The sequence below is a fragment of the Orcinus orca genome, chromosome 16 (genome assembly GCF_937001465.1).
Source record: "Orcinus orca chromosome 16, mOrcOrc1.1, whole genome shotgun sequence".
In the NCBI taxonomy this organism is placed as follows: domain Eukaryota; kingdom Metazoa; phylum Chordata; class Mammalia; order Artiodactyla; family Delphinidae; genus Orcinus; species Orcinus orca.
The window spans coordinates 13153132-13180486 of NC_064574.1; the positions used below are offsets into that span (position 1 = coordinate 13153132).

The window sequence follows — 27355 nt, forward strand, 5'->3', positions numbered from 1 at the left end:
AGTGCTAAGTGTCCTTTTCGTTGGTGTTTTCGCCATTTAAAATGGCCCCCATGCACAGTGCTACGTGCTGTCTAGTGCTGTCTGTGTAGGATGCGCCCTACAAAGAAATGACGTGTGATCAGCTTTGTTCAGGCATGTGTCATAGTGCTGTTGACCATAAGTTCAATGCTAACAAATCAACAATATATATTAAATAAGGTGTCTTTAAACAGAAACACACAAAGAATAAAGTTATGTACTGATCAGCTGATGAACACGTGACCAGAGAGGCTCACAGGAACCTAGCCCTGTATTCCCTCCAGGAACAATGCTTCAGGGTTTGCTAATTCCGTGTTCACAGCAACTTTATAGACCATCACCACAAATAATGAGAGTCGATGATATCTATTTCTCTACTTGGCATTATGAATATTAATGCCATCAATAAAGAAGTAGCATTAAATATCTTATGTACCCGCATATGTACCAAATATTCCAATCAATGCTAAAGGTTTCATTTAGGAAAACATACATAAGAGAGATCAACAAAATACTTCGAGAGAAACGAATTCTTTTTTAGGTAAAGAGGTCAGACCTCTCATTCTTCCCTCCCTCACAAGACCTCCATAAAGAATGAGCTGAAGGGCTTCCCTGGTGGTGCAGTGGTTGAGAGTCTGCCTGCCGATGCAGGGGACACGGGTTCGTGCCCCAGTCTGGGAAGATCCCACATGCCGTGGAGCGGCTGGGCCCGTGAGCCATGGCCGCTGAGCCTGCACGTCTGGAGCCTGTGCTCCGCGACGGGAGAGGCCACAACAGTGAGAGGCCCACGTACCGGAAAAAAAAAAAAAAAAAAAAAGAATGAGCTGAAATGCTCCTTTCTCCATCACCGCCGGAAGCATTCTGAGTACCAGGGGGTTACGGGCACAGCTCCTGTGCAAAGGACTACCTGTGGCTTGAGAGAACATCCTTTATACCACCAAGTTGAAACATGGTACCTGCAAGCAGTCGAGGGATGTGCTGACCACCCGTGGGGACTTGGACTGGCAAGCCAGCTCAAATGGAAGGAAATACTTGTCAGCTTCAATGAAGTTTGCCTTTGGTGGTGCGGTAGCACCAAGCCTAGGAAAAAAGCAGGAGAGGGCCGGAGAGGGGAAATGAAAAAAAAAAAAAGAGCTTGCTTTTCCTACCCCCCACTCTAACTTCCCATCCCACTTGCAATCATTTAATTAAAAGTGCCTGCAAACTGCATCTGTGGGGCTAGACAATGAAAAGTTTAAACACATGCATTAGGAAAAAACACCAAGAGGCCACAGGCAGAGAACAAGGTCTCTGATGAGCAAGCTGTATCGACAGCGGCCTGGACTGAATCCTGGCACCTGCCACGTCAGAGCTGTATTTCTGAAATGGGACTCACTGGCTTCATTACTATGAAGATGAGGAGCAGCCCCTTAACAGAACAAGCTGCCCTCCTGCCTGAGGAAGCATGACATACAAGAGACAAGGGCTTTGCCTCTTCTGTCAAGAGAAGGTACAACAGCATTAACTTGACCTTCCTTATCCTTTCCTCCAAATATGCAGTTGTTGAGCCAGTAACCTGTTAACTCGGTATCAGTTCAAACACATACAAAGTCTTGCCACGTGCCCAGCGCTGTGCTAGGAGAGTGTGTGCCACCTGAGGATCAGAAATATGGGAAAACATGCAGAGAAAGGGGTTCCCACGGCCACCACCTACTACTCCCTTCATACTGCACTTCAGCAAGGAGAACATGCCCAGGCTTACCTTTGCTTTTCTATTTCTGCTTTAATTTCATCTGGTGGGAAAGAAAGAAAGGCATGTTAGGAGCATGCAATATGTATATTAAAAAAAACAAATATAACAAAATACTGAAAGCTATCTAAGTAGGAGGATGATGATCTTTTTCTCTTTCCCACATTTTCTGTAAGTATACATACTTTTTCTTTAGCACTTAAAAAAATTGTGGTAAATATGTGTAACACAAAATTTACCACATTAACTATTTTTAAGTGTACAGTTCGGTGGCATTAAGTACATTTATATTGTGCTAAGTCATATATAATTTTTATGAATTAAAGTTAATTTATAAACCTTTACCATGGAGGGTACAACAACTACATGGTTACGGTTATGGAATAGTGCCAACACTCAGAAGTCACAGTCTCAAAGAGAGATCATCTTATTTCCAGGAGAACAAGATTTTGTGCCATTGAGACAAGAACATCCTATATCTAAACACGCCGGACTCCCCCACAGCCACTTAGTCGAATGCATTCCTACGTGTCAGGCTTGGCAGGCTCGCGGTATTATCAAAGCAGGCCAGTGAAACATGTCTACCTGAATGCCATGTATTCAGATAACCTCCAAAAGGCCAGCCTTCTTCACACAATCTCTTGAGAGCCAGTGGTTTGGATATGGCATTAGTTATCCTAGCAACCCCAGAACACAGTTCTGGAAGTGACAAGTTTCCTTTTCCTGGACAACTCTATTCTAGACTGACCTTTAGGAAGTGAAAACCGAGTAACTGGACTCACTAGAGGTGGCAATTTTAACCTTCAAGCCACTCTTTCAATGTCCTCTTACTACACACATAAGAAAACAGAAGAGGAACACCAGATGACTAATATCAAACATTTCGCTCATGGACCACAAGGCCTGTGACACACAGGTTCTGCTAAAGAGAGCTCTGTGGCATGGTTCCTGCTCCTCTGGGACAAGAATCCACTCAGGAAGTAGCTCTGGCCTCCTCTAGCTGAGGCCCCAGGCTGTGGGAGTGGCCCGGGAAATCCAGCCCAGGAGGCTGGTGGCCAAGCTTTCAGCTTGCAGAAATCAACATGCATAATGTCAAGACTCTGCTTGGTGGTAATATTGTCTGTCACCGTGTGACGTGTCAGAGGGGCACTGATGCCGGAACTCAAATGCAAGGGTTCCTTCCAGTCATGGTTACCTTATTAGAGTTAAGTTTAGCTGTTAAGTGTATCTGAAGCAATTAGGCATTTGTTAGAGTCTGTGCTGACCTCTGAGCTCTAAAATAGTCTGTTCTAGAATGCCACTGGTGTCAACCCACCAGTTGACAAATCAATCACCAGGATTGCTACTTACTCACTGAGGCACTAAGGGTAATCAAATCAAAGACCTATGGAGGCCAGGCAGGAAACCTCCTGGAGAGACACAGGTGGGTGTAAGACATCAGGGGCAGGGAGGACCCCCTCCCCACCCAACAGGGCATGGAGTGCAGCAGAGTCTCAGTCCCAGCTGATTGAGCCCAGAGATGCCCGTTGTTCTGATTTTTCCAGAAGTCAAAATCTGGATTTTAAGTGAAAACTCCAACTGTAATTGGAAGTAATTTCAACTGTTTAAAAAAGTTATGCTCAGGGACTTCCCTGGCAATCCAGTGGTTAAGACACCACACTTCCAGTGCAGGGGGTGCTGGTTCCATTCCTGGCCAGGGAACTAAGATCCTGCAAGCCACGAGGCATGGCCCAAAAAAAAAAAATTATGCTCAAATGAAACTTGTTTGCAGGCTGCCCTGACCTTACACTACCAGTTTGCAACCTTTGTCTTAAGGGAGAGGGAAGAATCAAGGAGAAAGAAATTCACTGGCAGCGGAAAACTAACTGCAGGGCATAAAGGACTATGACCAGCACAAGGAAAACAAAACATCCCGGTTTTATACAAGCAAAACGTTGCCAAAGAACAAAGAGCAACTAAGGAGCCAGAGGACCAGGGTTCGAGGCCAAACTCTGCTATATCTTACAGACGAAGAGACAAGATCCAGAAAGGTTACAAGTCAGTGAGAGGTGGAGCTGTGACTTGAACCCAGAAAATTAGGCTCCCAAGCCTGTGTTCGTACCTCTTGGGTAACTTGGCTCTCAAACAAGCATGTCGAATTACTCCGTAACCTATAAGTGCGAAACAATATAAACACTCGTTTTGCATCATTAATTCAAAGCGTGAATGCTGTGATGTTCCTACTGCTCTGTAGTACGAACATCCCTCATCCAGCCTCGGGGAGCCTATTTACAACCCAGGCTCTGGAATCCCCCCACCTCTTTTTCTGGCCTGATGGGACAGGACCACAGGAAGGTGCACCCTGGTTTTCCGATGGGAATGAACAAGGGCCAGTGTGACTTGAGCAGGGCAGGGCATAGCCCTCCACAGTGAGCAGTACCTACTGCAGAAGACCAAGAAACTGCGATCTTCACAAAACACGTGATCACAGATTTCCTTTAGTCTTCTTAATCTATACGTAAGTATTCCCACAAGTATGAGGAATTGTTGCACTCTCTAGAACATTCTTTGTTAAAGAAAAAAAATTTGAAAAATCCTCTCCACAAGGCCCAGTAGGGGTCCAGATAAGGAGAAGCCCCTGGAGGGCAGTGGAGGAGGGGCCTGAGCGGACCTATGTTTGGACAGATCCCTCTGGCTGCAGTTTTGAGTATAAAGAGGAGGGTGGACAGCACAGAAGCAGGGAAGCCAATCAAGAGGCTGCTGCTAATAGCCCAGGCAAGCATTAGTGGGGGCTGGGGCCAGGGCGGGGGCAGAGACGGATGAGCATGAGCCACAGGAAAGCTGGAAATGGCTTGAGGGTAGTAGTTCCATATAGTCTGACCCAACAGGTGGCTTCTAGATATATTTGGATAATACAATATTTTTTTCCATTGAAAAGAGGCAGGGGACTTCCCTGGCGGTCCAGTGGTTGAGACTCTGTGCTTCCACTGCGGGGGGCACAGGCTCGATCCCTGGTTAGGGAATTATGATCCCATATCCCACATGCTGCATGCAGCGTGGCCAAAAAAAAAAAAAAAGAGGCAAGGAAAAAAAAACAAACAGGGGAAAAGGTGTGTGGCATGGGGTCCCACAGAACACTTGACATAGCCTGGTGTGGTGAAAGACAAGAAATGGGTTGGAAGTTCCGAAAGAAAATGGACATCTATTAGCTGAATGATGCCAGGTAGGTTATTAAACCTCCCTGAATCTTGATGTCTTACTCTAAAAAAAATGAGGATGATAAAAAGCAGCCCCATATGCTCCAGAGACTGTAACTAGGCAGTTGGGTGTAGGTAATTCTTTTAACAAACCCGAAGTATTGATGGCTAAGGCAGTGTCAGGCATACACAGGTGGTCAATAAATGTCCGTTCTCTTGCTCTTATCTTAAAACAGGAGTCAGTAATAGTACAAAATCTCTAGCGCCATCGGTGGAACGACGGAAAGCCAAGGGAAAGAAGAAAATCAATGGAACATAAATCATCATAATAACTGCTGACATTCGCTAGGGGCAGGTGCCCATTTGGTCCTCCTTACAACTCAGGAAGACAAGAGACTCATCTCCTAACCATATACAGTGAGGAATCTGGACACAGAGAGGTGAAGTCACCTGCCCACAGTCACAGTAGGAAGTGCCACTACAGGATTCACACCCAGGCTGTCTGCTCCAGAGCCAAAGAGGAGGAGGATGGGTGAGGGAGGAGGAGTGGGCACACTTGCTCCAGTTTATTGCCCTGCCTTTTAACGTGCACTGCTCTCCCAACAGCCAACTGGGCAATTAGCAGCAATAAATAAGCAGGCTGGAAAGGAGCCAGACCTGAGTCGGGTGGGGCAGCTGCACCTGAAAAGCCATGCTGTCTTCCCGGGAAATCCTTCCTGGCCATCGCTGTCAGTTAGGAACCTCGGGTCACAACTCCCCATTCATCAATGACTTTGGCACCAGCTCACATTCTCTGCTCCACTCCCAAGCTAAGTACAACAATGACCACGACCAAGCTCAACAACGCCATCCCCGGTCAACCCTCCAAAGCCCCACGACATCCCGTGGAACCTTCACCTCCCCTCACACATCTGATCTGCATACCCCTCTCTACTATGCAAACCAACACTACCCTCAGTTCCTCCTCCACCCCAAGTCAGCCTGGCGTGGCTGGCCACACTCTGAATCTTGTCCCTGTTTGGAACTGTGCTACTTCTAGCTGCTGCCTGTTCTCCGCCCACAACCTCCTTTCCTTCCAGATGACCCACTAACTGCTCCCAGTAGGACCCTTCTTTGGCCTGTCAGACCTGACAAGGCCAAGAACTTGTCAGCTTTCCCCTCTTTTCATTTTCCAGGATGGGTCCCATTACAGGATTGTTATCTGAATGACAGCCAAACAATAGGCTTGACTCTCTCTGACTTTTAGTCTTAACTTCTGGCAAAATCCCAAACTTAGATTATATGACCCTCTCCCCTGACCTGTCTCCATCTAACGACTAGACCTCTGACTACAGGGCAAGTTGGTAGGTCTATAAAGGCCCTAATCACCAACCACAATGGAACCCTAAATACTGCCAGTTAAGCTCACCACCTCCAACTCTCCACAAAGACTACTGCACGTTTCTCTACTCTCTTCAAATACCCCATCTCTCCCTCCTAGTCATCACCATTCATCTTTACTCACAACCGATGGAGCAGCCTATTTCATGCAGAAATTAGAAGCCAACACGAGGAGACTCCCTCAACTTCCTGTTGGCCAATCTACAAACTCACCTACTTCTGTACCCAGCCTGCACTCTCTCCTGCTAGAAAACAGTGTCAAGCCCCTCCAACTCCGCAGTCTCCCATCCCTACTGCCTCCTGAGGAACTACCTAGAATCTGATCACTTCTCATATGCTGGACCACCCCCATTACCCCAGACCAAGCCACCATCATCTCCCACCTAGACTAAGAGCCTCTTTCTTAACTGGTCTCACAGTTTCAGCTCTCACCCTTCCTCCCGGCCCACATCTTTGTCTACACAGCAGCCAGAGGGATTCCCTTAAAATGTAAATCAGATTACATCTGCTCAAAATAGATTAACCATAACCATCATAACGTAAGTCTGATTAACATCTGCTCCTTTGCACAAAATGCCACTGGCTTCTCATCTCACAGAGTAAAAACTCACAATCTTGAACTTGGCCTCCAAGCCTCTAAAACATCTGGCCCCCTGCTATCCCTCTGATCTCACCTCCTACCACCCCACCCCCAGCTTACTTGTTGCCTGTCCTGTTCAGGGCCTTTGCACTTGCTCTTCCTGCCACCTGGAATGCCCTCCCTCCCCCAGATATCCACAAGACTCACTCTTCCCTTCCTTCAGATGGCTGTTCAAATGTCACCTCTTCAGAGAGGCCTTCCCTCTCCACCTAAAACTGCCCTCCTTGTGATTCTGGACCACCTTACCTGCTTTATTTTTTCACTTTACACCGATTTTTCCTAGTTTTTCATCACAGTATTTATCACCCTTGACATACTTTGTATCAGTTCACTTATTCTCCATCTTCCCCAGTAGAATATAAACTCTGTGATAACATAGACTTCCGTCTGTTTTGTTCACTGCTGAATCCCCATTATCTAGGAATTCCTAGACACAGAGCAGGCACTCAGTATTTGCTGAATGAATAAACTGTCCTTTCTCTTTCTTGCATTATTTAACCTCTCCTTTAACTGGCTCCCTTCCCAATGACATTTAAACAAGTTCAAGCCTCTTCTACCTTTAAACAAAGAAAAATATAAAACCAAAAACTCCCACGATCCACATCTCCATCCTCTCCTTCACACCCCAGGCAAAGCCCTGGAAAGAGCTGTGTCTGTTTCCTCACCTCCCATGCATGCCCCAACCCATTCCAGTCTGGTTTTCACCTTCACTGCATCAGCAAAACAGCTCAAGCTAAGGTCACCCATGACCCGCATGTCTCTAAATCTGATGGGCAATTTTCCAGTTGCCATCTGACCTGACCTCCTTGCAGCATTTGACCTGACCTCCCCCTCCTTGAAATTTTCTCGGAAATTTTCTCGACTTCCGGCTTCATAAGCACCCGTTTTCATCTGCCCTCTGCTTCTTGTCCCATCTCTTCTCCATTTCCTTGGTAGACTCAGCCTCCTCTGCCCAGCCAGGTAGGCCAGGGTTCCTCGGGCCCAGGCTCTCCTGCCTCTCCTTTTCTGTACACTCTCCCCCACAGGCCTTCGCAGCCTCAACTGCATCTTCAATTCCCACCTGGGCTCGGATGACCCCCAAATCTTGATTTCCGGTGCCGGCCTGCCTTATGAACACAAGGCTCGTACATCCATCCACTTCCTATTCCACCTGTCCAACTGGATGCTCAAAGGCAGGTGAAACTCAACACATCCAAGTCCCAACTCAGATCAAGCTCCTCCACCCACCTCTCCCTAGATGGTCTTCCCACTCCCATCTAAAAGAACCGCACCACTATCCATCCAGTTGCGTGAGTCAGAAACTTAAGAGTCAGCTTTACTGATCCACTTTCTCGTGTTCTTACCCAATCCATCACCAGGTTTTCTTAGTTTTACCTTCTAAACAAGTGGGGATACATTCACTTTACTCTGTTACTACTGTCACTACTTAAGTCCAGGCCACCAGCATCTCTCCCTTGGATGATGGTAACTGCCTTCTCACTGGTCCCTGGGCAGTCCCTCTGGTTTTCCTCGAAGATGTTCTGAACATAATGGCTAAAGTGATCTTTCCAAAATACAAACCTGTTTATCCCATCACCTTCTTCCCTGTTTAGAACTCTGCAGTGTTATCTCACTGCTTTTGGTCTAAAATCAAACTCCTCAACATAACCTCCAAGGTCTTGCATGGCAGGACCCTGGACTACCTCTCCCAGCTTATCCCCAAAACCTCTCCCCCTTCATTTGCCATGCTGCAACCACACAGTGGCCTCTTTTAGTTTCTTTTAAAAAAATTATTATTAAAGCTTTTTAAAAATTTTGAGGTAACTACAGATTCACAGGCTGTTGTATCTTTTAGTTTCCTTAACCGTCATATTCCTCTCTGACACAGGGCCTTTGCATATGCTGTTCCCCCTCCTGCTGCCATAATGCCTCTCACCCTAACCTATTTAATTTTTATTTATCATTCAGCTCTCAAGACTTCCTCAGGGAAGCTTTCCTTCATCCCTTTGTCCACTCCCCTTGTGGGACCAGGTTCCTCTCCTTCATAGGAGTTGTCAGGTTATTAGTATGACTCAGAGGACATGATCATCTGAACAGTCCCCTTCCCCATTAACTGCAAACATCATGAGAACAGGGTCTTTGTTTGTTTTGTTTTCCTTGCATCATGACACCTGGTATGACACCCAAATAAATATCTTCTGAATGAATGTCACCCTGGTTTAGTCAGAAGGACTATATAGAGAACAAGTACCTTAGGACAGAGGGAAAATTTAAGAATTCTAGGTCCTAGCACAAGAAGGCTGTTCTCCCCACAAGTCTATAAAACCTAATGAAATACCTAATAAAAAAGCTAAAAGACTCATTTACAACCAAGACGGTAAACCCAAAGAAGCTTCTTATAGGAAGACTCCAGGAATGAATTCGCAAACAGTTAAGGATTTTCTAAGATAACCTTGCTGGAAAGAAAGTCAAGTATTTTCCAGGCAGGCCCCCTCAGCCTGGTGAAAAAGAACTCAATACAGTTCTGAGCTATTTATATAGGAGACTCCATGTACTTGCTGATTAAGCACACGTTTTCACAAGTTTGCTCTTTTCCATAAAGAATGGTTTCACTGTTTTCCCCAGCACTGCTTACGGTTTCCCCTGAGATTTACAAGTACAGGACAGAGCTCTAAATTTTTCCAACCACTTGCCTCACCAGTGTCGAAATGTCAGAGACCAGCAAAGATGACCATAAACCAACCAATAAGGGAGGCAGGAAGAACAAGTATTCAGTTCCTTCTCCTTTAAATATGGTAACACCAATGCCTCTGAATTTTAGTAGGTCATTTGTTAGGTGCCAGATACGGTGTCAGTTATTTATTGCGTTAGTTCATATAACCTTTACAACAATCCTGTGACACAGGCATTATCACCTTTCTCATCCCAGGAAACCAAGGCTCCGAGAAGCTAAATGATTAGTCCAGGATCACAAGACCAATCAATAAGCAAAGTTTCAAACACAGCTCCCAATGAATTTTCTGCCAATCCAACAAATAAATGCTTTTCAATAATCAAAATTCAATTTTTAGTGCTGCTTCTAGACAGAGAACCTCCTCCTGCAGAATCACTATAAAGCTTTTCAACAAAAAGTAATGTCAGGGTCCCAAGTCCTATTATTTCTCAAAATTTTTATAATCTACAGCACATATAAACAAGATGTCTAATCAAAACACCCAACTTTGCTAACATTAAAGGTTTTACTTTGTGTTTCAATTGAAAGTCTTACTTTATGACAATTTAGGGATATTTTTGGTATTTTTCAAATTTTGCACTTACGTTCCTCCTAATGATGAGAACAGTTATTTCAAACACATCAAAGTTAGAAGAACAACAACATCGTATGCAGGAAAAAGCCATTTACCATATATTATACGGACATGTGAATGCTGAATGCTTTTTGTATATTAACATGCAACTAAAATTTATGAATATACTCCCTTAATTGGCTTCATCCTAATGACATTTAAACAAGTTTGAGTCTTTTCTACCTTTAAAAAAAGAAAAAGAAAAAACCAAAGAACCCCCATGAGTCACATCTCCCTCCTCCCCTTCACAGCATAGCGAAACCTTGGGAAGGAGTTGCGTGCGCTCACGGTCTATTTCCTCACCTCCCACTCACACCTCAACCCACTCCAGACTGGTTTTCACCTTCAGCGTGCCACCAAAACAGCTCAAGCTAAGATCACCAATGACCCACATGTCTCTAAATCCCGTATATTAAACAGAGTAGCAAATCTAAAAGTGGATTTTATGATTTATATGTCAGCTACCCGTTGTAGTTGTTGCCCACCTGGATGTGCAGATGTAGGCAAGTTGCCCTCTGAGCTTTGGTTTCCCTTTGCCTGCTGTACCCAAAGACGGACATCAATCACACGTCACAACTCCAGAATGAATAGAAGAGTTTACTGCTGATGTAGAGAGAGGTCATAAATCAGCAAGATTTAATACCTCAAATGAAACTCATGGGAAACCAGCTCTTTAACTTCATTTCTTTCTTCCTGTTAGTCCGTAAATTAAACCAAAGACATAAGCAGTAAAAAGCTGCAGAGAAAAAGCTGTGATCTTTTTGATTAGAGGCTTTCAAATACTACATCTCAAAATTCAACTACAAAAAATACGGTCTCTTTACTCATTGAATGCTCTACTTACTGAAACATCACCAAAAGTTCACTGCATAGAAACTTCACTGCCAATATAATGATTGTTTAAGACTCCAATGAGTATTTTATACAACATAAGAACTTTTGTATGGAGGAGCAATGGTAGTAATAGTTAAGATCTTGGGCTCTGGAGCCAGACTGCCAGTGTTCACAGCCTGGCTCCACTGCTTCTGGTTAAGTCACGTCAGCCAAGTTCTTAAGGCCTTTGATGAGGATAATAATAGTAAGAACTAAACTGCATGTGAAGCGTATGGCATGGTGCCTGAAACACAGAAGTGCTTAGTACATGGTTGATATCATATAGCTATTATATAACGTGATTTAAAAAAGTCACTCACTCGGGCTTCCCTGGTGGCGCAGTGGTTAAGAATCCACCTGCTAATGCAGGGGACACGGGTTCGAGTCCTGGTCCGGGAAGATCCCACATGCCGCGGAGCAACTATGCCCGTGGGCCACAACTACTGAGCCTACGCTCTAGAGCCCACGAGCCACAACTACTGAAACCTGTGCGCCTGGAGCCTGTGCTCCGCAACGAGAAGCCGCTGCAACGCAAAGCCCATGCACCGCAAGGAAGAGTAGCCCCCGCTCGCCACAACTAGAGAAAGCCCGCACACAGCAACGAAGACCCAATGCAGCCAAAGATAAATAAATAAAATAAATAAATTTATAAAAAAAAAAGTCACTCACTCAACTGGGTGATAATGATGCGTCAGAGTTGGGTTCGTCACTATATAATCGCCCCACTCTGGTGAGGGATGTTGGTAATGCGGAGACCATGCACGAGGGCGGGCAGGGAGGGGAATATGGGAAGTCCCTGCACCTCCCAGGCAATTTTGCTGTGAACCTAAAACTGCTCTAAAAATTAAAGTCACTCAATTTCATATGAAAAACATAGGTATGTTTAATGACAACTGGCAATTACAGAGCACTCAGCCCCTACTTGGCACTTTGTGGGTATTAAATTATTAAATAAGATACCGAATCTCCTACCATATATGAAGACTACTGTGAAAACAATTCAGTTAAAGTTTTCGAGATTTCCAGATTTTTCCACACCATTCGAAACCACTCAGCTTATTTTCTCAAGTCTCTAAACTTGATAGAGTTTAAGGACAGAAATATAATTTAAAGAGACCATGTGAGAAAATGGCTCTTAAATAAAACCGCTGTGAAAGGGAGGTTTAAAAATGTAATTATGTACCCCAACTGGAGGGCTGAAAGGTTCAAGACTATTAATATATATAAAAACTTCATTAAGAAAGTAAAGAGCAACAATGTCCTTGGGGGGATGAATACTTTCACAGGCTCTTTTGATTTCTCAATAAAGGCTGGAAGGCCATGATCCTCTAATCGGGCAGACCCTACTTATGCATTTGGCATTTAGTGAAGATGAATCCCGGAGATTACTCCAAAACTATTCCAACCTGATAATCACTGTTTTTACAAGGAACAACCCTTGTCTTCATTGAGCTTAGCATGTTAACACTCTAATAAACACAGCCTTTCAGTCGTGTAATTACATTCCTATTTATTGCATCTACAAACCAAATAGAGCAATAAGTCATTCTTGAACGAGGAACCAACCTAAGTTAACATCAAGCCAGGGTGCTTAGAGTGTCTTGTGGTTTCTCACAGCTTAAAATAATAAATAACAGAGCAAGCCTTTACAGAGCACCTACTACATGTCAAGTTTTTTGCACACGCCAACTATCTTTTTTTAAAAATAAATTTATTTATTTTATTTATTTATTCGTTGCCGCGCGCAAGCTTTCTGTAGTTGCAGCGAGCAGGGGCTACTCTTTATTGCGGTGAGCGGGCTTCTCATTGCGGTGGCTTCTCTTGTTGCGGAGCACAGGCTCTAGGCGCACGGGCTTCAGTAGCTGTGGCTCACGGGCTTAGTTGCTCTGCGGCATGTGGGATCTTCCCAGACCAGGGCTCGAACCCGTGTCCCCTGCATTGGCAGGCAGATTCTTAGCCACCGCGTCACCAGGGAAGCCCCCTAACTTTATCTTTATAATAACCCCATCAGGAAGCTATAAGGTCTGTCCAAGGTCACAAAGAAAGCAAGTAGAAGGCAAGGGATCTGAACCCGGGCAGTCTTGAGTCCACAGAACACACTCCAAATCCCTACACTACACAGCCCCTGCATCCGTGATCCCCTCCCTCTAATATGCTACAACTGGTGGAAGGTCACAGAAGCTGTTTCCTGGAAGTGCTCCTATCGTTCAAACATTTCAACTTTGAGCAGTCACTTACAGCTCCTCTTATCAAAGTGAGTAATAATCTATACACGGCAATCTCTAAAATACTCGCCACATTGCAATGCTTCGTACACAGGCTTGTTTCAGCTACTTTTACTGGACACAAAACTGGGCCTTGAGATGCAGAGTGAAATATCACCAGATACTTTGCTATATGCTTTCTTCTGCAGTTATTTTTATTTAACAGCAATGACACACAAGTACTGTCTTAAAAAAAAAAAAAAGATGGCCAGTCTAACTCTTTACATAGGTTCCCTTGTAATAATTACTCAATTTGATGATGATGAGCCACCATGACAGTTTGCTATTCAATTAACCTGTGGTCACATTACTTCCTTTATCGGCTATTTCTTTTTTTTCTTAAATAACATCATATGGGATATTTTATTTAACTCGTCTATATTGTTTGACAAGAAAAATATTTTTAACGGAGAATTTATATTTTCAGTATAGGCTATTTCTTACAATTCACTACCAAAACAGTGAATGTGCATTCCACAACTTGGGTTGGAAAAATCTGAATTTCTCAACAAGGCATGATCCAAAAATATATAAAGAGCTCTCAATGTTAAGGCCCTCTATGATCCATGTGACGATTTTATACGTAGGTTCCAACAAAGTGATATACAATTTGCTGAAAATCTGATGTTAAGTGTTCTGAAGGGGGAATGAAAACTTCTCTGCCAAATAACTATTTTGAAACTTTTGCAACAATTCACTTAAAGTAACACTGAGAGGATAGAATCCAGGCAGATTTCCAAGCAGAGTTGTAAGTACCAGGCTTTTGCCTAACTACTGCTTTGTAGTGCTTATCCTGCATTCCTGATAAAACAATATCCAACAGTTAGCCTTGGTTTCCTGAATAAAAAAGCTTTACAAATCTAAATCTCAGTAAATTCCTCTAATTGATCCTGAATTTCACAGGACTAGTATGTTTCCAGATTTTCTCAGCAACAACCACCTTTGTACCAATAGTTCTTGATCCTTGAGGGAGTCTCAGACCCTTCTGAGAAGCTGATGAGAGCCACCGCCTTCTTCCCAGAGAAATAAATGCAAAGTTCACAAACCCATTCCTAGGCCCCAAGAGAAGACTCCCAGAGTACCCTGCACCAAATGAAAGGAGAAAGGTGATGGTAACCTCAAACTCTGTGACAGAAAAGCAAACTTTCCATTTACGTGGTCACTTGTTAGGGAAAACAGGTCTTTTTACAGATTCCAAACCAAAGGCATTGGGGTGATGAATTAACTTGATGCCAACTCTGGTCAAATGTATTGATCCTCACGGCCTAGAACTCTCTTCTCCTGAAATTCCACGTGGTGAATACTTCCTGCCTTTCAGTACTCGGCTCAAATGTCACCTCCTCAAAAAGGATTACTTTCTTGACCACCCTATGGAAAGCAGTCCTCAGGCCCTTTTTATCACATCTACTTTTACAAAAAATTTTACAGAAGTAAGGTAATTATGAAAAAATTACTTTTAGGGCTCCCCTGGTGGCGCAGTGGTTAAGAATCCACCTGCCAATGAAGGGGACACGGGTTCGAGCCCTGGTCTGGGAAGATCCCACATGCCGCAGAGCAACTAAGCCCATGTGTCACAACTACTGAGCCTGCGCTCTAGAGCCCGCCAGCCACAACTACTGAGCCCGCGTGCCACAACTACTGAAGCCTGCAAGCCTAGAGCCCGTGCTCCACAACGAGAAGCCACCACAATGAGAAGCCTGCGCACCGCAACGAAGAGTAGCCCCCGCTCGCTGCAATTAGAGAAAGCCCGTGCGCAGAAAGGAAAACCCAACACAGCCAAAAATAAATAAACAAAATAAATAAATTTTTTAAAACTGCTTTTACGAAAGTATTTATTAGCATTCAAAAAAATGTCTCATTCATTTTAAAATTTACTTATTCTGCCTCCCCTATTAGAGTAGAAGCTCTGTAAGGGCAAATACCTTGTCTGTCTCATTCCCCATTGTATCCTCAGTGCCTGCCACCCAGTGGGCATTTGATAAATATTTGTTGAGTGACAAACTAAAAGATAGGATGTTGATGATGGAATCAACTACCAAGGTTTTAACTAGAGATGAATCAGACTTCTCCCCTCTTTCAATCATCTGTGGGTCCATTCAGTCAGCATCTACTGCGTGTTAGGCCCTGTTGCAGATGCAGGGGATCCAGCGGTGAATAAAACAAACAAGTGTCTCTGCCCTCACAGACCCTCTATTTGAGTGGACCGCAAGGAAAGAGCAGATCTCTTTAACACTACAATACCTGAAGGTGCAGGATAACCCTCTACATTCCCTCCTGGAGGGAGTTATGGGCGATCCCCAAATGAAAGGAAAACATACACCAGTTGGGCACTTCCAAAGCAGGCCTCAGGAGTTTCCCTAAACCAGTTGGGCAGCTCTGCTCACATGGGGTAACTCCAACCAGCAGAACCCAGGTAAAGAAAAAACTCAGAGCAAGGGCTGCTGCTTCTGAAGGTGACGAGAGAAGGAACCAGGAAATAGGACGGCAAGGGGCCGTGGCAAGAGCCCTGGGCTGGGAGGCTGGAGAGCCAGCCCTGGCTGTCACCAACTTGCTAGGTGACCTTGGGCCAGTCCCAAGCTGGCAGGGCATCAGTTTCTCCCGCGGTATAATAAGGAGGGCGGGAGGGTGGGACTCGGGGTCGTGGGGAAGTGGCGCCCAGGAGGCCGGGCTGAGGCCCCGTGGGGTAACAGCAGGCGTGGGGAGGCCGGCGCGGGGCCGGGCCGGGGCGGCTCACCCACCGAGCGCCACCTGGCAGGCCCTGCGCAGCTGGGAGTGCTGGGGCCGCTTCACCTCCTTGTCGGCTAGGATCTTCTCCAGGGCCCGGGACACGAACATGCTCTTGGTCTGGCTCTCCTGCATGGCCGCGGCCCAGCGGGGGCTAAAAGCCCCGCGGGCGGATGGCGCTAAAAGGCGGGCGAGCGAAGCTGAGGGCCCGGCGACCACGCCGGCACCAGCCGCGTCCGTCCGCGCCGCCCAGTCAGGAAGCGACGCCGCGGCCCCACGGCGCCGCCATGTTGGAGCGCGTCACGTGACCACGTGACTGGAGGGGGCGCTACGGCGTCCGTCGACTCCGTGACCCTGGGGGGCGTGGCCTAGGCTTGGGGCGGGGCGGGGCCAGGTGGACGAGGAGGGGAGGGGCGAGGGTGGAGGAAGGAAGGGGCAAAGTTGGGAGGTGAGTAGAAGTGGGTGGAGGCTGGAGGGCATGCGAAGGACGGAAGAAAGGTGGTGGCAGGCAGGAGGGGTGGTGATGGGGGTCTGAGGAGAGAAGGTGAGGAGAAAGGCCATGAGGAACGTGAGATTGGGGATGACAGGGTCAGAGAAGAGATGAAGAAGGAGAGATAGAGGTGGAGGAGATCGGAGGAGAGGAAGAAAGGAAAGGGAACAAGAGGACTGGAAAAAAAGAGAGAGTGAGAGATGCTAAAGGAGTAAGAGGAGGAAAGAGAGGAGGTGAGGGAGAGAGAGAAGATGGAAAGAAAGTTGGTGAGTGAGAGAGAGGTGATTAGGGAGTCAGGGGAGGTGAGGAGAAAAGAGAGGAAGCTAGAGGATTGGAGGGGGGGCGGGCGTGAGAGGAGGGGAGGCGGGAAGGTAAGAGGAGAAGTGAGGGGAAAGGGAGGGGGAGATAGGGAGAGAGCAGGGAGGAAGAGGAGAGTTGGGGAGCAGAGCAGAGGAGAGGGGGAACAAAGAGGAGGAGAGGGAGGGAAAGAAAGGGAAGGGGGGGAATTAGGATGAGAGGGAGGCAGAATGGAAAAAGAAATGGTGCGGGAGGGAGGTGAAGGGGGAGGAGGCGAGAAAGGCAAGGAAACAGGCTGGGAGAGGGAGAGAGCAAAGGAGGGGGGCGTGGAGGGTGGAGGGAAAGGGCAGGGGAGAGAGGGATGGTAAGGAGGTGTATTCGTGCACACTCTCCAGAAATGGGATTTCACCACCCCTGTGGCAAGACACACACCTTCCACACAACCCTCCTGTCCCTGGAGTAGACCCGACTCCTGGCATCCAGTCCAGTGAACTTCTGTGTGTCCAGTGCCACATCTGTGCGTGGTGCTGCCAGAAAGGACCATCCCGAGTGCACCTCCCTCTGGAGTGTATCCATCTATTTTCATAAACCCGTGGTTCCTCCCAGTGCAGTGTGCGAGGTGGGGACACTTGGGGGCATCAGACAGGGGGAAGAAACAGAGATGGCCAGTGTCACACAGCCTGCCAATGAGGGTAAGGAGACAGATTCTGGCCCACTCTGTGCTGTCCACTGGAGCCCTTCCTTTCACACTGCCCACCTCCCCCAAGGGAGCCATGGTGCTGCTGGGTGTGCAAGGGCAATGTCTTTTTGGAATCTCTGGAAACTTCTGACACAGACATGCTCAGATGCTCAGGTCTCAGCTCAAACATCTCAGGGAGGCCCTCCCTGATCACTGTGTTTAAAGTAGCCCCTCTCTCCCTACAGCACTTTCTGACCTTTTTCACTTGTTGACTTGTTTGTCATCTGACTAGGGTTTAGGCCACAGAGAAGCAGGCTGCATCCCCAGGGCCTCTTCTGGAGCTAGGTAGAAGGTTTCATGGCCATAAATTCCATTGCTGTCTGGAGACTCCTGCTAAGAAGTGAAGTCTGCATAGGATGGATAAACAGCAAGGTCCTACCATATAGTACAAGGAACTATATTCAATAACCTGTGATAAACCAAAATGGAAAGAATATGAAAAAGAATATATATATATATATAACTGAATCATTTTGCTGTACAGCAGAAATTAACACAACATTGTAAATCAACTGTACTTCAATGAATAAATGTTATCTCAAAAGAAAAAAGAAAGAAAGAAGTGAAGTCTGTTTCTCTACCCTCTTGTGACTTGCCTTGACCAATAAATGTGGTGGAAGTGAGGCTGTGCTCTTCCAGAACCCAGGCATCATGAGGTCTTCAGAGGTGCAGGAGCATCTGGAAGAAAGAGCCCATGGAGAGAGAGGCCCGTTATCCCAGCACGCCTGGCTGAGCCCAGCCCCCAGCTGACCCACCAGCTGAATTCAACAGCTTGAGAAACCCTGGTGAGACCAGTAGAGGAACTGCCCAGCTAACCCACAGATTCGTGGAAAACAACAAATGATTGTTATTTTAAGCCACTACATTTGGGGGTAGCTTGTTACACAGCAATACATACATCACTGAGACACTCCTCAGTCCTCACGTGTTGAATGAATTAGTGAGTGAATGAACGAACGTGTGAAACGCAGAAGAAAGCAGTGCAGTCCACTGACTAACAGGTGTTTTGAGCCATCCCCCCATGACAAGGTCAAGCCATGTCATTCTCCTGCTGAAAACCCTACAGTGACTCCCCATCACTCTCCATTGTCCTTGGAATTGAGTCTAAGTATCTCACTGTGGCCGACTTCTCTGGCTTCATCTCTCTCCCCCTTTCCTCCTCGTCAGGACTCTCAGGCCATTCTGGATTCCTTTTTGTTCCCATCAAGGGCTTGACATATGCACCTCTGTTATGCTCAATCATTGCTTCTCCTTGAGGGCAGTACCACCCCCAGGGACATTTTTAAAATTTTGTGGAGGAAATATTTTTATTGTCATGACGGGGGGAGCAGGAATGCTTGTCTACATCCTGCAGAGAGCTGGACATTCCCAGATAGCAAAGAATTACACATGTCCCACTTGGTTGGACTAGACATTCCTGGAGGTGAAAAAACCTATTGATAATGATCTCAGCCTAGAACCTACATAAAAACACAAAGCATTTTTGGTGCGGTTTTAATATATATTGAATTTTCCAGGAATGCAACTGTGATTATAATTCAAGGGAAAACTGTATTTTGTCTGGAACGTTACCAAATGCTGTTCACTGTTTCAAAACCACATTGCCACCATTTAGGCCAGCCATGGTATTTGAGTTGCCCCAATGGCACCCTTGCATTTGCAGCTGTTGTAATCCAGGGGATTTGACTTTTAGGTTCTAGCAGCTGACTGATTCATTATATCTCTTAGTGTAATAGCACCTAAACATTTATATACTGAAATCAAATCTACAAATTACACATTGCTTTCCTTTTGTTTCGTCTTTATTAGGTCATTATATTTTCCAAAAAATTATGTGCATAGGAAGGTTTCATTATCTATGAATTTCAATTCAGAATAGTTAACGGAGGTAGAGTGTGCATCCGTGAAGGTGGAGACATTGTTCTGTTCACAGCTTTACGCCCAGAGCACGTAGGAAGTGCTCAATAACTACTTATGGGATGAATGAATGCAGGGAGGGAGGGAGCTGGATTGGGGACCACAGAAGTTAGTCATTTAATCAGCAGGTTATTTGGGGGCACAACTTCTGTTTTTCTATGGCGTAATAATGGTCCCCAAAGTTATCCTCATCCTAACTCATCTCCAGTGAATATGTTATGTTAGAGGGCCAAAGGGGCTTTGCAGATGTGATTAAGTTAAGGGTTTTGAGATGGGGAAATTATCCTGGATTATCTTGTTGGCTCAATATAATAAGAGTCCTTATAAGGGGGACACAGAAGGGTCAGAGTCAGGAGGAGATGTGTTGACGGAAGCAGAGGTTGGAGTGATTGTGGAGCCACAAGCCGAGGCACGCCAGCCTCTAGAAGCTGGAAAACGCAGAGAAACAAGTGCCCTGAGTGCCTCACAAGGAACACCACCCTGCTGATCCATTTTACACTTCTGACCTCCAAAACTGTGAGAGCCTATATTTGTGTTGCTTTAAGCCACTGAGTTTGGGGTCATTTGTTATAGCTGTTACTTTGAATTTCAGCTAAACAAGAAATCCTTTTTTTTTTTTTTTTTTTTTTAGTATAAGTAGGTCCCATGCAATAATTTGGACACAGTTATATTTTTAGAAGAATTCGCTGTCTACCTGAAACTTAAATTTAATGAGATACGTTGCATTCTGTTTAGCCATCCTCCTTCCAGCGCACTTTGTCCAGCAGCCACGTTGCACCCAGGAGGCGATCTTTGGGATAGAAGTTTTTCTCAGCAGAACAAGAGAGAAGGCGCCTGAGTCCCTGACATTCGGGAGAGTCATGCCAACTCTGGGGTGCCATGCCAATTCTGGGGTGCTGACCCATTGACTTTTACATGAGATAGAATAAGCACCTTTTATTTTCAGTTCCCGATCTCTTGCAGCTGAACCTCGTCTAACGGATAAAGTTGGCAGCCCACACTGTCTGCTTTGACTCCTGCTTTCCTCTGAGTAATGTCTTGACTTGGTAACAAGCACCAGTCATTTAAGGCCCTTGTAGCTGTGCCTGCAGTCTGCCTTTCCAGCTGCCAGTCTGGCTTCTTCCCATGATACACAGCCTCTTTATAAGCCCAGCCGTCCTGGATGACCACCCCCCGCCCCCCGCTCCCACAGTGCCTCTGTGTGTCACTGCTCCCCTGGAAACAAATTTATTTTCCATGTTTACTTTAAGGCCAGACTCAAGTGCAGCCTCCTCGATGCCTGTCAACATGGCTGGGGAGGGGGCTCGAGGCAGAAGCACCATTTGGTTGGGGCCTCATGTTTAGGAAAAGCCTCAAATGTAGATTTTCAAGATTGTCTCCAAAGGAGGTTATGTATACAGCAATTGTATGTTGCTTGCTTGTGTCCATGTGTCCAGCTGCACTAAAAAAGTGTTCGCTTGCCCAATGTAAATATTTGACACCACAGTTGTGGGGTTTTGTTGTTTGTTTGTCCCTGGATCTTGGCTTGGGCTCCCTGAGAAGAAGACCCCAAGACAAGGATTCAAGTGTGTTTGGGGAGGTGATCCCAGGACACAGCAGCAGAGGAGTGGGGATGCAGCCAACACAGGTGTGCTATCAAGCCCGTCATCACCGAGGGCATCTGGGGTTCCATCCCCTCGGAGAATTCTGGGAGCCAGTGTAGGCATGTCTCAGAGTTATCCCAGCCAAGGGATGGGAGAGCAAGTGTATCCATTCACCAGCTTCTCACCCATCATTGACTACGGGCTGCTTCTGGGGGCATCAGCTCTGATACTGTGTCCTGCTCACAGGCTGGCCAAGCCCCATGGCCTATGCAAAGCAGCCTCCTGCAGCCAGAAGAGGTGAGTACCCAGGGCAAACATCTGGAGCACTGACAGGGTCTGCTACATGCTGTTTTGGTATTTTTTGTTTTTAAATATGCCAGACCCTCGGCCTGAGCGCTCTCCCTGTACCCATATGTGTGATTGGCTGAGCCTAGGGCACGCCAGAAATGCCAGTGGGTTGACACACTGGGGAGAGCTACCCAGTGATGAAGAGACAACTCTGGCCACACACCCTGTTGTGGCTTCCTCCCCTCCCCTGTCTCACTTCCCCTCTCTCCTACTGACGCTTCCCAAATAAACCATGTGCATCCAAATCCTTATCTCAGAATGAATGAGTTTCTGGGGAACCCAACGGTGGTAGACAGACCAGTAACTCTCCAAAGATACCCACCCACATGCTAATCTCCAGAACCTGTGAATATAACCTTACATGGCCAAAGGGACTTTACAGATGGGATTAAACTGAGGATTTTTTTTTTTTAGTTTTTATTTAATACTGGAGTCTAGTTGATTAACAATGTTGTGTTAGTTTCAGCTGTATAAATTGAGGATCTTGAGATGGGAAGACCATCCTGGATTGTCTCTGTGGGCTGAATATAATCCCAAGTGTCCTTGTAAGTGAAAGAGGGAGGCAGAAGAGTCAGGGCCAGAGAAGGGAGATGTGATGACAGAAGCAGAGGTCGGAGCGATGCCCTTGCTGGCTTTGAGGATGGAAGAGGACCGCAAGCCAAGGGGACTTGGGCTGCCTCTAGAATTTGGAACAGGCAAGAAAACAGATTCTCCCCCAGAGCCTCCAGAAAGGAACACAGCCCTGCTGACACCTTGAACTTGGCCCAGTGAGACCCATTTCAGATTTCGGGCCTCCAGAGCTGTGAGGTGATCAATTTCTGGTATTGCCACTAAGTTTGTGGCAATTTGTCATAGCAGCAGGAAGAAACTAATACCCAGACAGTGAGTGTCTCAGACAGGGTTCTGAATTGTGAACAACAGCATTCACTCCAGATAATTTAAGCAGAAAAGTGTTTTATTAAAATATACCAAGAAGCTGATAGACGCTCTGGGAGGGCCAGAAAATCAGTTTTGGAGGCTTTGCAGCTGGATGCAATGTCTATATTTCACTGCTGGGCTGTACCAGAAAGATCCACTGCTGCCGTCCTGGGTACAGTCTCCACGGCCAAGGCTGGGTATGGGATGCCATTTCCAGGACCCCCACTTCTGCAAGCTGCGGGCCTCTTTGCTACTCTTACCTGATGGATTTTAGGTGGGCCTTCTTCAAGTCACTCACTTCCAAACTGAAGGCTGGTGTGGGTGTGGCTGATTAGCAGAGCCAAGGCCACGTGCCAGCCCCTTTGCTGCAAGGGAGGCTGGAGACCATGTCTGGCTTTGCCTTCCACTCTTGAGGTGGGAAATCCCCCAAATATAGACAGAGTGGCCAAAAGCATGGCACATGTATACCCACAGGTAATCTTTAGATAAATCAGAAGGACAAGGATGGCCCTTCCAGGTGAAAGGGCCTCAAAAGAGAAAGTATGATGCAGTGGTAAAGAGTGCAGACTCCAGATACAAATGGTCTGGGTTGGAATTCTTTTTTTACTTTAAAAAAATTTTTTTTTTTTAATTTAGTTTTGGCTGCACTGGGTCTTCGTTGCTGCACACCAGCTTTCTCTAGTTGCAGCGAGCAGGCTTCTCATTGCAGTGGCTTCTCGTATTGCGGAGCACAGGCTCTAGGTGTGCAGGCTTCAGTAGATACAGCACCCGGGCTCAGCAGTTGTGGTGCATGGGCTTAGTTGCTCTGTGGCATGTGGGATCTTCCTGGACCAGGGCTTGAACCCGTTTCCCCTGCACTGACAGGCGGATTCTTAACCACTGCGCCACCAGGGATGTCCCTGGGTTGGAATTCTGACTTTGCCTACTTGCTGGCTGTGTCACTCTGGGCAAGTGACTCACCCTCTTGTGTCTCAGTTTCTTTATCAGTAAAGTGGGGATAATAACAGTGCCTGCCTCGTGGGTTTGTGTGAGGATAAGTCAATGTATATATAAAGCACCTAGCACATTACCTGGCACATAGTAGGTGCTCTGTATTTGTTCTCACTCAAAGGACCAGTTTATTACTTTATCAGGAGATACCCACTGGGTGAAGAACAGTTTGAAGTTCAGGATGAGACAAAAAAGAGAAGAAGACCGGGTCCCTGGGTCTTATGCTTTCTTATAGTTGGGGGTGGAAAATAAGACACAGTCAAGGGTGAAACAATACAAGAAAAAACATCACGGACATTAGGCGGATTCATAGACACGGAGCGTAGATGAGGGGTTTTCAGGCCCTGGAGAGAGGGGGATGAGAAATGACTGCTAATGGGTACAGAGTTTCTTTGGAGGGTGATGAAAACGTTCTGAAATTAGATTGTGGTAATGGTTTCACGAGTCTGTGAATACACTAAAAACCATTGTATACCTTAGATGGGTAAATTGTATGATCTGTGAATTAAAGCTCAACAAAGCTGTCTTAAAAATAAAGCAAATATACTGGAAAAATAACTAACAATGCAGAAATATGAGGGCTAATAGTGGATAACACACATGGTACTTCCCCCCAGGCCACACTATTCTAAGTGCTTTTTTTTTTGGCCTCACCTAGCGGCATGTGGGATCTTCCCCAGGGATTGAACCTGCGCCCTCTGCAGTGGAAGCTCAGAGTCTTAACCACTGGACCCCCAGGGAAGTCCCTAAGTGCTTTTCTTTTTTTTAAAATTTTATTATTTTTGGCTGCCTTGGGTCTTCGTTGCTGCATATGGGTTTTCTCTAGTTGCGGCGAGCGGGGGCTACTCTTCGTTGCAGTGCGTGGGCTTCTCATTGCGGTGGCTTCTCTTGTTGCAGCGCATGGGCTCTAGGCACTCGGGCTCAGTAGTTGTGGCACGCGGGCTTCAGTACTTGTGGCTCGCGGGCTCTAGAGCACAGGCTCAGTAGTTGCGGTGCACGGGCTTAGTTGCTCTGGGCATGTGGGATCTTTCCAGACCAGGGCTCAAACCCGTGTCGCCTGCATTGGTGGATTCTTAACCACTTAATCCATAAGGTGGATTCTTAACCACCGCGCCACGAGGGAAGCCCCCTAAGCGCTTTTCTTAAATTAACTCAACACTACCCCAGGAGATAAGTAGTAATAGTACGTCCTTTTTACAGAGGAGAAAACTGAGGCTTCATGAAGTTTCTTGTCCAAGGTCACACACAGGTTCACATTAGCGCTGGGATTTGAATGCAGGCTCCCAGGCTCCCACAGCTGAGCTCATCTCTATAGGGCACTGTGTTTTAAGATGTGGCAACTTAGTATACAACAAAATGACTTGGGGCAGGAGTTTGGGAGAGCCACAGAGGAGGGAGAGAGCTGGATGGTGGAGGATGCCTTGGCCTAATCTAGGCAGAGAGGAGTGCAACAGATATTTCCTTCTGTCCTATCACCCTGTGGTTCTCGAACCCTGTTCTAGGCACTGGGAACACTGCAGTGAACAAAATGCCCAAGTCCTTACCCTCATCGAGCTTAATTTCTTTTTTTTTTTTTTTGGCAGTATGCAGGCCTCTCACTGTTGCGGCCTCTTCCCTTGCGGAGCACAGGCTCCGGACGTACAGGCTCAGCGGCCATGGCTCACGGGCCCAGCCGCTCTGCGGCATGTGGGATCTTCCCGGACCGGGGCACGATCCCGTGTCCCCTGCATAGGCAGGCGGACTCCCAACCACTGCGCCACCAGGGAAGCCCCGAGCTTAATTTCTAATGTGGAGAAATAGATAATAAACACATAGACTAATGTGGGGGGGGTTGGTTGAAGCCTTATCTGTATCATATTTTAAACTTTTACCAAGTATTAATTCTTGTGGCAGGTTTAAAATATGTCCACAAATTCTTTGACAGTCCTCCCATTGAGAGGTGAGATCAATGTCCCCAACCCTTGAAACTGGGTGGGCTTTTGAGACTATATCAACTAATAGAGTAGGGCAGAAGTGATGTTATGTATTTTTGAGGCTAGATCATAAACAGTGGTTCAGTTTCCGCTTTGCTCATGGGAACGCTTGTGCCTGAGCCCTGAGTTGCCATTTAATCAGGCACACTGCCCTGAGTCCACCATGCTGTGAGGAAGCCCAAGCAGCCCACGTGGAGAGCCCAGGTGGAGATAGGAAGATGCTGAGCCCCTCCAACCCCCACATGCTCTGGCTCCCACTGTCCCAGCTCCAGTCATTGCAGTCCTTGTCACACTGCAATCACAGAAGAAACTTCCAGCCAGAACTGCCAAACCACACCCTTGCCGAATTCCTGACCCACAGAAACTGTGAGAGGTACTGATTATTGTTTTAAGCCACTAAGTTTTGAGGTGATTTGATCTGTAGCTTGGTAACCAGAACAGTTATTTAATCAAAAATAATTTGATGACAAAGGGAAAGATCACCCTGCTAGAAGGGATCAAAGAGAGAATACTCAAAACAGGAAAACTTCTGCTGTTTTCTAGCTGACAGGGGTTGGTGGCCTGGACCAGAGCCGCAGCAGGAGAGGTGGTGAAAAGCAGGCAGATTCAAGACCAGTTTAGAAGGTTACATGATCAGGCCTCAGGAACTATTTGAATGTGAGGATGAGGGAGAGTAGGGTGTCTAGGATGACCCCAGCTTTCTTATTTGGGGAACCAGACTGGTGGTGAGGCCATTTACCAAGCCAGGGAACGCAGGAAAAGGTGGCTTCAGAAGGAGAAGGGTATTGTAGACTCCAACTCCAAGAGTACGCCTTCCAGTGGACATTCCTCTTAAGCAATGCCAGCCTCTCTGAAACGTCTTAGTATATCTAACATTTCTCTTTTCATAAAAGGGAAAGAAGACCCTCCACCCCTCCTCCATCCTCAACCTTCATGCAATTTATATATTGGCCATAAGAGGGCGCCAATGTTCTGATTAGACTCACCACCTGGTCCTATTTTCCACCCCCCACCCCCCCACCCCGAAAAAAAGGAGGGAAAAAGGTTTTGGTTTCCTCCTCTTGCCTTAGAATCATTCTCATGCGCTACCTTGGCACCAGAAGAACATCTAATAGCTATGTCATGTGTGAGTGTGGTACCGGCTTATTTTATTCCCCAGAGCTAATCAGAAAAAATCTCTCTCACCACAATTTTCCATGAGCCCATCTTACAAAGTCTGGGGACTTTTCCTTATTTATTTTCATTGCCAGTCTTGCGTGAAAATCAGTCAGGTTTGATTCTGATTCGCTGACACTTCTGCCTGATACTCCCTATGACCCCCCCACCCACCCCCGCCATCTAGGACCTTCTCTTTTGTTGCCTTTTCTCATTTCTGTGCTTCCAGCAGTGAGCTGTGGGACTGGAAAGCTAAGAGGATAATTCCTCCTCATAATGAGTTCAGCCTACAACTGCCCAGTATGCCCCCGAATTCTCCAAGGGGTTTTAACGAGTTGGGGGGCCGCAGGGTCTCAGAGTCTCACGGAGCCCAGTCCTCTGACATCTGCTGTCCCAGGTACCTTATTGTCCTTCATGATGGTGTGAGGACCCCATATATCTCCTGACCCTCCTGGAGGCTGCTGCTTCCCTCTCAAACCTGCACTGGCAGGCACTGGCAGGCACTTTAAGGCTAAATTCCAAGCTGGATCCTATCAGAGGTGATGGTTCTCAGAGCCTCTGGGGCCCAGGAGGAGAGGGGACCAAACCCGCCAACTGTTTTCATTAATGCCTCAACTGGAAGAGATTATTTGGCGATAGAATCTCTGCTCCTAAAGGTACCAAGACTCTAGGAATTGCAGATTCTCTTTGGTCTGGTAAAAATTATCTTCCAGACTTATGGGCTCATAGAATTCATCTCAGCCCACTCAGATCTCTGCTCCCCACCTGGTTTTTCCACAGCCAGGACTAATTTCTCTCTCTGCATTCTCTTATTG

The 27355-nt window shown here is 46.5% G+C and overlaps 1 protein-coding gene across 2 annotated transcripts in view; it reads right to left on the reverse strand.

Annotated features, from left to right (window-relative positions):
- Positions 1-16445, reverse strand: part of ARFGEF2 (ADP ribosylation factor guanine nucleotide exchange factor 2) — a 99631-nt gene extending 83186 nt beyond the window's left edge. Inside the window, exons 1-3 of one of the 2 annotated variants that reach the window (XR_004478675.2) lie at positions 16145-16442; positions 1760-1790; positions 975-1098 (exon numbers count right to left, since the gene is read on the reverse strand). Coding sequence is in view for 1 of the 2 variants with exons in the window: in XM_004282882.4 (XP_004282930.1) it covers positions 975-1098; positions 1760-1790; positions 16145-16265 (276 nt within the window). In the remaining variant the exon portion in view is untranslated. Of the gene's footprint in view, positions 1-974; positions 1099-1759; positions 1791-16144 lie in introns of both variants that reach the window. The other variant, XM_004282882.4, reaches the window with a different exon arrangement.
- Positions 16446-27355: the final 10910 nt, after the last annotated feature.